At 36.4% G+C, this 12847-nt stretch overlaps 1 protein-coding gene across 1 annotated transcript; it reads left to right on the top strand.

The window, feature by feature from the left end:
- Positions 1-4581: 4581 nt before the first annotated feature.
- LOC127624126 (jun dimerization protein 2-like) lies at positions 4582-10462 on the top strand. The gene is made up of 4 exons (XM_052098797.1): positions 4582-4678; positions 7378-7577; positions 8144-8251; positions 9570-10462. The coding sequence occupies exons 2-4, from the start codon at positions 7380-7382 to the stop codon at positions 9756-9758; spliced, it is 495 nt and encodes a 164-aa protein (XP_051954757.1). The 5' UTR covers positions 4582-4678; positions 7378-7379; the 3' UTR covers positions 9759-10462.
- The last annotated feature ends 2385 nt before the right edge of the window (positions 10463-12847 follow it).

Here is a 12847-nt window from a genome sequence, read left to right as displayed (position 1 = left end):
TTGCTATCAGTTTGTCCAGATACTCCGGTGACCTTTCACCCCACGCTTCCTGTAGCACTTGCTATAGACGTGACTGTCTTGTCGGGCACTTCTCACGCACCTTACAGTCTAGCTCAATGTTTCCCAACCTTTTTTCTGCCACAGCACACTTTTTATGACTAAAAAATTATACGGCACACCACTATCCCACATAAGCTAACCATCATCAGTATTTTTCATTTTCAAGAAACAAAACAAGTCCATGTTTTCTGTGCGTCTTAGTAGCATGTTTACTTGTAATGTTTGAAATTCGGCAATGCAAAAAAAACAACAAAAAACATGTCACATAGGTAGGCTATGCTGTGTGAGGTCACAGGTGCCAAGAGCGCTAAATGGGTAATGAAAAAACAACAAATTTGCTTCTTTGCTAATTTGTAGATTTGTTCTTGCAATGCCACAACAAATTACAGGGATGAAAACTCATGAGTGGCGGAAATGGTAAGACAATCACTTGTCCACGAAAATATTTTCTGGGGATATTATTTTAAAGAATAAGCTAAAAGCACCAATTCCAGCTATTTTAGTGATTCAAGTTCATTCAAGTTTACAATTGTGCAGAATTAGCTGCAAAATAAAGAGTATTTTGGTGAGGCTTGCTTCTGTTTCACAAATTTGTTCAAGTTTATTAACTGATTAGTTCAGTGACCCCTTCTGGAAATGTCACTAGGTGGAGACAAATGAGCGTATTATGTGCTTTGAGTGAGTCAGTGAATCATTTTGAGTCGTTCATGACCAAAATCTACCAAGAGACTTTATAGTGTTTCAGCATTAAAAGAGCCAAGCAGATCTGTAGTCTTCCTTCAGTCTGAACATTATTTGCATCCAACAAGACAACAATACTAGTCTAATACAAATCTACTGACTTCAGTATAAGAATTATAAACACAAAGCAGATCTACGGTTTCATTTTCCTACAGTAGCCTCAGCATGGCTTTTATCAGAAAAGACCACAATAATAGACAAATAATAACAATTTTGAGTTTCAACAATGTTCATTCGCCATTGTAAAGCGCATTTCACATGAGTTGAGTCGACGAGTCAACGCTCCATTCAACGGCAGCGCATTGCCCTCCACATTACAAGAGTTGCAGAAAGCGTCACAGAGGGGCGACTTTACGAGTTTCGTGAAAGAACAAAAGCTTGCAGTTGCTTTGATAGAAGAAATTAATAAAAGGACTCATTTATGTTTACGTCTGAGCGTTTTCTTGGTGAATTTAAATTAGCTGAATAATGGGCCTCTGATATTCGTAAACGATAAGGTAATATTTAATTAAAAGAAATTATGAGACATTCAATGTCTTTTCACAAATTTGAACAGTTTTTAAATATTTCTTGTTGCTTAGTACTCTCAAAGACATTATTGGTGAAGCAAAAACTACTTAACTAGTGCGCCACGGCACAGTGGTTGGGAAATTCTGGTCTGTCTGATCCATATGGGTTAAGGGTTAAGATCCATAACACTCTTTTCCAATTATCTGTTGTCCAATGTTTGTGTTTCTTTGCCCACTCGAACATTTTCTTTTTGTATTTCTGTTTCAAAAGTGGCTTTTTCTTTGCAATTCTTCTCATAAGGCTGCACCCCTGAGTCTTCTCTTTACTGTTGTACATGAAACTGGTGTTGAGCGGGTAGAATTCAATGAAGCTGTTAGCGGAGGACATGTGAGGTGTCTATTTCCCAAACTAGAGACTCTGATGTACTTATCCTCTTGTTTAGTTGTACATCTGGTCTTCCACATCTCTTTCTGTCCTTGTTAGAGACAGTTGTCCTTTATCTTTGAAGACTGTAGTGTACACCTTTGTGTGACATCTTCAGTTTTTTGGTAATTTCAAGCATTGTATAGCCTTCATTCCTCAAACAATGATTGACTGATGAGTTTCTAGTGAAAGCTGTTTCTTTTTTGCCATCATTGACCTACTATTGACCTTAAGACATGCCAGTCTATTGCATACTGTGGAAACTCAAAAACAAACACAAAGACAAAGTTAAGCTTCAATTAATGAACCAAATAGCTTTCAACTGTGTTTGATGTAATGGCAAGTGATTTTCTAGTACCACATTAGCAATTTATCTTGATTACTCAAGGATAATGTGTTGGAGTGATGGCTGCTGGAAATGAGGCCTGTCTAGATTTGATAAAAAATGACATTATCAAATACTGATGGTGCTGTTTTTTTTACATAAGTAATGTGCTAACTATATTTTGTGACCAGTTGAATGCCACTTTGGTGAATTAAAGTCCCAATTTCCTTCTGAAACAGCAAAATCTGTACATTATTCCAATCTTTTCATCCCCCGGTGTATATGTGGCTGCTTGACAACACAGAGCAGGGCTGCAGTATTAGCACCATTTTCCAACAAATGCCTAAATAGTGTATGAATGTACATCATTTAGAATAGACCACTTGTGCATTTCCAAATGACTGTCTTTCCAATTATAACATGTTTCCAGGATCAAAAACGGTCAGATTGGAACAATGTCTGGCTGCTGTTTTCTTAGTTTAATTTGGTCAGAAAAAAACTGTTCATCATTCTCGTTCGTTTATTAATTTTATCACAAAATGCAGAAGTGCTTTACTCAGCATTGCTCATCAGGTACTGGATATGAACGTACAGCCACTGATGGAGAAAGAAGAGAAGTTCTTGAAATATTTCTCTTCAGTTTTATGCCGCTTTTTTACCCTTTTTCCCATATAGTGATTTGGAAAATTACAAATTTGTGCTTCTGTTAAAGGCATAATATCTGTTACACAATTAGCTTATCATGAATTTGAATTCAGACAAAAAATTCCAGGCTACATAAATCATGATGATGCCACTGATGATATTATAATATGTCAGACAATAAATGTGGAAGAGGAAGCCTGTCTGTGTGTAATAGGCGAAGCACAGAGGTGATTGTGTCTGCGGTCTGTCTGTATTGTCTAGAGTTTCAGTGTAGTGCACACAAAAATATCCAGGAATCAGTTAGATTGTTTAAGTCATGCACACATGGATTCTAAGAGACACACATATGCTCATTCTATGGACATTTTATGAGGTGTGATATGCTGTGATATGTCTGATAGGAAAAATATTAAATGTATGTAAGCTTAAAACATGTTAGAGACTGTTAATATTACGAATGTAAGTTGAAGAAAGTTGTACCTGATGTGGTCTTCTACTGTTGTAGCCCATTTGCCTCAAGGTTCAATATGTTGTGCATTCTGAGATGCGATTCTGCTTACTTCAATATCGGATATCTGAGTTACCGTAGACTTTCTGTCAGCTCAAACCAGTCTGGCCATTCTCCGTTGACCTCTGTCATCAACAAGATGTTCCTTTTCTGCATACCGTTTTGCTGCCCTCTTCAGCCATTCAGCAGGTTCAGCATAATGCGGGAGCCCATTTCAGCTTATCGCCGCCGTATGGCCCCGTTTTGCGGCCTGCCCACCGGGAAAATTCCCGGTTCTCCCTATGTCCAGTCCGCCCCTGGTCCACAGAACTCCCACTCACTGGATGTTTTTTGTTTTTGGCACCATTCTGAAGAGAATGTTGTGTGTGAAAATCCCAGAAATACTCAAACCAGCCCGTCTGTCATAAGCAATCATGCCACGGTTCAAATCACTGAGATCACATTTTTTTCCCCATTCTGATGGTTGATGTGAAAATTAACTGAAGTTCCTGACCAGTATCTGCATGATTTTATGCACTACACTGCTGCCGCACGATTGGCTGAACAGATAATTGCATGAATAACTTGGTGTACATGCTCCTAAAAAGTGCTCAGTGAGTAAATATTAGCATATTTGTAAGATTTATGCATTTCAATTTTATTAATAGTTTTTTTTTATAGATTTAGTTGCATTTAGTTCCTAAATATTTTATTTGATTAAAGGTTACTAAATTAAATTACATTTAAATGTGTAAATCTTAAAATAATTTTTTACATAATAACATTTTTTATACAAAAAACATTTTGTGAAACATTTTGCTTGAAAAAATGAATTGTGCTTGTGCTATCTTTAAACCAAACGGCACTTGGTTTAATGTTTTGTTATCTAAATAATGACTAAATCCAGACATTGTAAGTTTCCAAATACTTTTTGGGGACTTCGTAGTCTAGACAGCAACATTAATATTATTTATTGATAATTTCAAGATAATATGAATATTTACATAAGTGATCATTGGTAACCCTATATTACCATCGATCGTACTAATAATGCGTCAATCACAGCAGACAGCTTGTGTAATTTGATAACAGACGTTTAAGAGCTTTAAGATTAAGCTATTATTTGTGGAACTGTGGAATTTATCTCAAGTTCAGTCCAAACTTAAACTCGAATTTTCCTAAACTTTCATCATAATGAGATTCAGATATGAGTTCATCGTCGTCATTTGTGTATGTTTTGATGGGATATCCCGCTCGCGGCGACACAAACAATAGGGAGTCCCGCTCGTTGCTGTGTTGTGTGTTTTTGGTTGCTAGGAGGCGGGGCCGAAAGCTCATCTTATTTTTATAATGTGTGCTGACGTCAGGACAAGGAGAGTTCCGCATTCCAGCGCGCTCATCGATACTTAAACCCGCTGATGCAACGCGAATCATTCCACAAACGGACTGAACGGTCGAACAGTCAAGAGCTCGTCGCTAAAAAACAAGTAAGTGCTTTAATTTACTGCTATTTTATGGGTTATTTAGTGACAGAAGCAGAGCTTTGGCAGAGTTACTTAGCAGCATTCACAGCAGAAAAATATTGCTTTATAAGACAATATCATACGCGGTTTAAAGCTCGAGCAGGACCAAAGAGTCTTCATGTTTTTAAGCATCTGTAGCTGTTAAACATATTAAACATTGAGCTTAATGGGAGGGAAAGTTTCATCCGGTCTGCAGTTGTTTGCTCCAGTTACATAAGAGTGCTGGGACTCGATAGAACAAAAGACATTCACCAATAACGGCCTCAAATGACTTTGTCAATTGCAGAATTGCAGGTGCATCCTTAATACATGACTGAGACAGACGTGTTGTTTACTGGGCTATTGTATGAAACAATTTAGCATTCAACTCTATGGAGAAAATAGTTTGATTACAGTTGAATAGTTGATTTGAGTGTCAAACACATACAGAAATGGAAAGCAGCTCTATTGAATCCTGGTTAAATAAAGGTTTGAATTGAATCAGTGTTGGATAAGTTCCTCTAAAAAAAGTAATTAATTACTAGCAACTAATTATATCTTCTACAGTGTAATTTATATTCCTGTCAAGTAATTGCATTCCTTATTACTAATAACTTTTTAAAACCCCCTATCAACGTCGACCAGGTGAAAAATGCAAGGATAGGCATGAAACTGTCCTTTTAATTCTTTCAAATCCATAATATAAATTCAAATTAATTATTCATGAACTGGCCAAAGAATTTAAGGGGGCAGCGTTAAATAAAAAAATTAAAAAACAGATATTTTAAATGTTAATTTTATCAAAGTGTTTCTGAAACAGGACAAGGGATTTTCATTTCCCAGCATGCTTTGTATGAGACTGGATTGGGACTGTAAATTAAAATGTCATTGAAATTAAGTGTTATTTTAATGTATTTCTACACAAAATGAAAATAGGAGGAGACTTGTTAGTGTTTTATGTTCTGTTATGATTGTGGATGTTTTTCGGCGGTTACCATTGTGGAGAAGAGCGAGGATGGTTTATGATATACAGACAAATGCAAAAAGTTAAGGATCATAAGCATACAGACTGATGGAGGATCAACAGATCTTCAACAGCATCATCTTTATTATACGGAACAAAACAATAACTACAAAATGTTTATGTGTGGTGTTGCTAGCTAGCAGCAAGCTGTTAAATTGATTGGAGTAATTTGGACAGATCTAATTTAAGTGAGACTAACTTAATTCCTTTGGGTTCATGCAACACAAAACATTTAAGTAAAGCCTACATTTTCATTATGTGGAACTGATGTCCATAATCCAATTATGTAAAAGCAATGAAATGTTATTTTCCCAGGGTAGTTGACATAAAATGTTTCAATCAGTCAATGTGATATGGTACATAAAAACTTCATATTATCCAACAACGTCTTATACAACCTGTTTCTTATACCAGCAGGTTTTATGGCTTTAAACGAATTGAGAGAAATGCAATATATGTACTTTTAAACATATAGGCTATTTGTTACACTGAAGGATTATTTAAGTGAACTAGAATAAACATAAATGTAAATAATAATACAAAATAAGCCCTTTTAAAATATGCACTTTCCCCTTTGCACATATAATTGTCCTAAAATAAAAGTATTTAAAAGCTCCACGTGCGTGTGCAGTTTGGACATTTCATTACATTTCTCAGTTATTTTTAAAATGTGATTTTGAAATGAACAATGACACTGTAAAATTCAGTAGCCTAAAATGATGAAATATCTTTTGCAATTGCTGTGATCATTTTTCTTTGTCCAGTTGATAAAATTTTTAGGATGTGAAATGGCACACATTGCTTGGTTGGGTAAAGGTCAAATAAAAAATGGGAACACTTTACAATATGGTTTCATTTGTTAACATCAACTAACAATGAACAATACTTTTACAGCATTTATTAAACTTGGTTAATGTTAATTTCCACATGCTGTATACTAATATATTTTTAAATTTGTATACGTAAACATTGGTTAATGCATTATGAACTAACGTAATATAACAATGAACAATTGTATTTTTTCAAGATTAATAAATGCTGTAAAAATATAAACCTAATGCATTAACAAATACAACCTTATTGTAACGTGTTACCTTAAAAATAAATTAATTGTTAAATCTCTTCAAATGAGTAGAATATACACAGTATGCACTTGAGTTGCACAGAAGTCAGTGTTAAGATATGTGCAGGTGACCGCTAGGATCATTTTTATATTTTCATCTCTGCTGCAGATCAGCTTCATTTATTAGCATTAGCTTGTCAGGCCAGAAACATTAGCATAACTTCTGTTAGAGAATCCTGTAATGGCCTTGTTTCAGACAATTCAAGGGCTGTTTTTGAGCCTCAGTTTCAAAATGTGTAGGTGTTGTTTTGCACTTGGGAATCTTGAAGTTTCCCTATAACTCTCTGAGAAGCACACTTACAGAGTATGTGTTCCTCATGTGGAAACTTCATTATTATCTGTGGCTTTCCACTGTACTTGATGAAGACAGCCCTCATATCAGTCTTATTCTGAAGTAAAAAGTTGTTCTCAGACTTTGAGCAATGTCAGCTCACTAGGCGTTTGAACAGAGCCATAGTTGCACTTGTATATGTAACACACTCTTTAAAATTCTCTGTATGACAATGATTAATAATTACATCCTCTCTTTCTTATCAGCAATGATGCCTGGTCAAATCCCTGATCCCATGGTTACGGCCGGTTCTCTGCCCAGTGTCGGCCCATTGGCTGGCATTCCCGCCACCACTCTCACAGACCAGCTGAAACTAGCCGGACTCTACAGTATAGGTGCTGTCCTGTCTCCTCTCAGCATCCTAAACCGACACTCCAAGAGACCACTGAGTGTCATCAAGGGTGAGGTGAGAAATTAACATGATATTTACTAACGAAGAACTAAGAAACCCTGTTACAAGAGACAACCTAAAAGTAACTTTTCTTTGTGCTTGTATCTATTATGTCTGTAATTAGAACTTTTATTATAACAAAAATATTGAATTGTTTCAAATTCAATGTTACAGCATTATACGGTCTGTGCTACAGTTTGAGAAAGCATCTTTTGAAAGTTTTTTTTATTTTGACTTGGCCTAGACTGACACCTAGTGGACAGAAGTAAAATAGGCTGTGTGTCTTTAAGAAGAGTGTGTTTTTCACAGATCAGTTTAGCTTTCTTTATCTTGTTTTTAAAACCTAAAATAAAAACATACACACACATGTATATAAATTAATTAAAAACTATTGGTATTATAATAATTAATATGATCAAAATGTATAATATATTTTGAGTTGCCTTGTGCACGTGTGAACTCCATATGTACTGCATCAATATACAATTTTGAAACATGGAAGCAAACTTATGTGTAATATCACTGAGCGTAAATGAATAAGCTGATTTCTAAAGTATCGCATCTGAACCTCTGACCTGCAGATTGATGACAACAATGACGAACGCAAAAAAAGAAGGCGAGAAAAAAATAAAGTTGCAGCCGCTCGCTGTCGGAACAGAAAGAAGGAAAGAACAGACTGTCTCCAGAAGGTGAGTTGCAAAAAGTAATACAATTCTAATGAATTACCATCAGATCAGTGTTTGTAATAAAAGGAGGAAACACTTTATTTTATACTGTCCATGTTGCACATATTACAAGTTTCTATAAATGACTTTAGCAATAATAGTATAAGTACAACCAGCGCTACATTATAATTACACATTACAAATAGTTAATTACTCAGAAATCACTAAAACGTCATTTTACTGTCCACAAAAATGGCCATTTATTTTTTACTTTTTAACCATTAAATAATTTATTCAAATTTTATACATATTTATTTTTATCAATTTATGATTAAATGAGCACATTATCCTGTGGTGTGATTGTCCTCATCATGAACTGTGAAATATAGTATCAATTTTAATTATATTGTGGCATTATCTAAATGAGGTCAATTTAAAAAAATGACTGCCATGACTTTGCATATTACCCTAAAACTATTTTACATTGTACTTTCAAATAATTATTTGTCACACTGCAGGAACAAGTAAAATCAAATTGATTAAAAGTGGTGAATAACTGAAATGGCGACCAGTTTCAGCATTTCTTTGATACACCTATATCCATTTAATGTTCCGGGTTCAATACAAGTTAAGCTCTATTGACCGCATTTGTGGCATAATATTGATTGCCACAATTTATTTAAACTCTCCTGGTTCCAGTGAGGCACTTACAATGGAAGTGAATGGGGACCAATTTTTAAATGTAAAAATACTCACTTTTTCAAAAGTGTCGACACAAAACATAAACATTATGTGTGTTTACGTGATTTTAGTGTGATAAAATCACTAACTAACATTTCTGTGTGAAGTTCTAGCCAGTTTTACAACTTTGTTACCATGACGATATAATGTAAAATGATTAGAAATGACAATTGAAATAATTTTACAGCTCAAATAATGCACTGTTGTAACAGAAGAATGAATGCATGTGTGTTTATATAATTATAAGCTTCACATTTCTGCCTTTTTTAAACCCTCCAAAAATGGGCTCCATTCACTTCCATTGTAAGTGCCTCACTGTAACCTTGATTTTTGCTTATTTTAAAGAAAAGGTTACGTGCCTAAATCAACTTTTCTGGTAATCAACATAATGCCACACAACCTTCACTTATATTGAACCCGGAATATTCCTTTAACCTAAAATCCTGGTGTACTTTTGTCAGTTACCCAAATACACCGTTACATAAACGACACTGTCAAATAAAGTGTTATCAGTAGAATCGTGGTTGTTTTTCAACTATTTTATAATTGAGACAGGATTAAGGTGTTTTATTGGCTGAATGCTTTCATGTTGGTTCTCTAGGAGTCAGAACGGCTGGAGATGTTGAACTCCGGGCTGAAATCTCAGATTGAGGAGCTGAAATCAGAGAGACAGCAACTCATTGTGATGCTCAACCTCCATCGGCCCACCTGCATTGTCCGTACAGACAGCGTGAAATCCCCCGAGGGTGACGAACACATCATGGATCAACTCACAGATCAGTCAGACTGAAACTACAAACCAGACAGAGCTCTCAAAGAGAGGGAGACAAGCAAGCGTATCAAAAACTGAACTGCAATGAGTTGTCTGCATTACGCAAGTATGCAGCAGACAAGGAAACTGAAGTTGGAACTTGTTCTTCAAACCACAAAAGGATTCACTTTTATTGTCAGGCAAAAAGTGATAACCAAACTCTATAAAATGTCTGTGGTTGGAAATGTTATGTAAAAGCAACTGTTGCAAATCATGGAATTGTTCACCAGTCAAGGGACCCTTGAGTCCAGGTCTTGCTAGTGTGGACACTAAACAAACTTTCCCTGAGATTAACCAAAAGAGTTATGGTCCTCTGCAACCACTGTAATAAACCTGTCTGACTGCAGGTGTGGCTGTACTGTTGAGAAACAAGAGTAGCATCTTCCAGGTGTTTGTTCGATTGCAAATAAGATTTTGCTTTTATTTAATTACACCAAGGCAATTTCTCACAGCAGCCACCAGATGTCGCTGTCGGATCAACTCCATTGTTCACTGACGCTGGCGTCTCAATGGACCTGTTGTTTGCATTAATGCATTCAATGTATACTGCATTCTGTGTTTAAGATATGTAATCTTTTATACTGTGATATCATGTTATATGTATTTGTGTATTCAGGATGCCTGTGGAGAAGACACTTTATTACCGAGTAATATTTCTTCATTATATGGGGCATCAAAATAAAACCTATTTTTTAAATATAGTATGACTCTGTTATAATATTTGCATTTAATACTAACGTAATTATTTTCTTTCTGCCTATCTGTAATTTGGACACTTAAGCCACACTTATTGCATGCATTGGCAAACAAATAATACTAGACCACTTCTAGAGTAAATGGTCTGCACTTACAGTATATAACACCTTTTTAACCTTAACAGTATTCAAAGCACTTTACACTGCATCTCATTCACACACCAGTGATGACAGAGCTGCCATGCAAGGCGCTAGCCTGCCATTGGGAGCAACTTAGGGTTCAGTGTCTTGCCCAAGGACACTTCGGCATGTGGAGTCGTGTGGGCTGGGAATCGAACCACCAACCCGATTAGTGGCCGACCCGCTCCACCACCTGAGCCCTATGTATGTGTGACGTCTGTTCCCATCAAGTTCAACTTCACACAGATGTCCCAGCAGAGTAACCACATGTGTAGTTCAATCTGTCACTATGTTGCCTTTTAAGTTGGATAATAACAAATGTGGAAATTGCCTTTTATTTTGAACGTTATGCAAAGGTTCATAACCTTTCTTTCTTTTTCACCTTGACTTTCATACATAAGAGTTGATTAGGCGTCTAAATACCTTTTTGGGGCAACAGTATATTGTATATTGACTTACAATCAAAACAAGTTCACAGTGAAGCAGAGCTGAGTGGGTTGCTTGTTGTTTATTCATTCTTTGTCTTAAGTTCTCTTTGTCACATCAGAATTGGGCTGATCGGCTTTCCTGAGTCTCTCTAACACTCCGAAAGCTGCTTTGATCAAATGTCTGACCTTCTGCTCAGCAGTTCCAGCCATTTAAAAATACGTCTTTTTGGCAGAACATGTTTCTCACGTGGGCGGTTGTCAAAATCTGCTCCTCACCCTGTTTCTCCAAGCGCATGAGGGAAAAAAAAAATGTTGGTTGAGTGCCATTTAGTGCTACCTCAAGAACTGTTTGATTTCAACAGGCAGATCTGAACACAAACAGCTCAGAGCTCTGACTGAGATCCTTCATGAGACCACCACAGTGACCTAAAATCAAGAGTTCTTAGTCGAGATCAACAATTAATGTGGTCTAGTTGTACTCCTGAGAGTAGACTAATCAGTATTTAAATAATACAGCATTTCTGTATTTATGTCAGTGTCTCAGTATTGTGTATTTCACTTTCGTATTTTCATTCATTCATACAGAGCCGGCCCAAGGCATAAGCGAACTAAGCGGCTGCTTAGGGCCCCGGTGGCCACCAGGGGGCCCCCAAGAGCACTTTTTTTTGTGATTATACTGTCAATACAAAACGCAACATCCATCCATCCATCCATCGTCAACCGCTTATCCTGTGTACAGGGTCGCGGGGGGCTGGAGCCTATCCCAGCTAACATTGGGCGAAAGGCAGGGGACACCCTGGACAGGTCGCCAGTCCATCGCAGACAAAACGCAATATTAAATGCAATATTATGTTAACGGGCTGCAGGATGCAAGCACATTCAGACAGCAAAACAGCAATGTCACAAAAAAGGACATATCCTCTGGTAGTACAGAGAAAAGTAAAAAGAAGAAAACATAGCAAGAGAAAAACAGCACGATAAAGGCATGTTAAGTAGCTAGGCTGTTAAGAGCTAACATTAGCTGGCTAGTTAGTTAACATAGCCTTTGTAGCATATCTGCTTTTTTAGGAAAGTTTGATTAAACATCAGTAAATAGCCTTGACATCTTAATATATTATAGTACAACATATTACTTAGCAAGTTTAGATTAAAGTTTTTGTATTCTGTGTAAAAATAACTTTCCTGTGTATATATTTATTGTAATAAAAATAAGCTTCTGTTCCATAAACTTTGTACTGATAACAGCTTAACATTATTTACATTAGTCTACCATTTTGGGGTCTTTGCTATTATATTCCAATATCATTATGCCTCAGTTAGCTAGTTATAGATTAAGAGTTGTTGTTTAAGTGTACAGATGGCTTGCTGCTGTGTATAATAATTTGTGTTGAGAAAATAACATATTTTGTCAAATATTCTGTCAAATATGAACTCTTATGAAACTTCCCTAGGAGCACTGTTGAAATAATTTGGACGTGGGGCACAACCAACGCCACCTGCCCCAAGTTCCAGTGCTACAGCTGATGATGATTTTTCAACAATCCCAGATCATTATATTTATATGCATAAACCATGCCTTTGTTTTTGACAGACAGTTGCATTACCTTTTAATATGACATCTAACATGGCTAGCTTTTATTATTATTTTCATCTTTCATCAGGTCCATCCTCTGCATGCGAGGAGCACTTCCCAGCACGTGCATCCACTGATGTGGTCATCTGACTCAGAAAGGACTGATCTGGTAAGCAGAGGGCCACTGCCTAT

This window comes from Xyrauchen texanus, chromosome 30 (assembly GCF_025860055.1).
Source record: "Xyrauchen texanus isolate HMW12.3.18 chromosome 30, RBS_HiC_50CHRs, whole genome shotgun sequence".
Taxonomy (NCBI): domain Eukaryota; kingdom Metazoa; phylum Chordata; class Actinopteri; order Cypriniformes; family Catostomidae; genus Xyrauchen; species Xyrauchen texanus.
The sequence above is the reverse complement of the archived record's forward strand: the minus strand, read 5'-3'. Positions and strand labels throughout refer to the sequence as shown.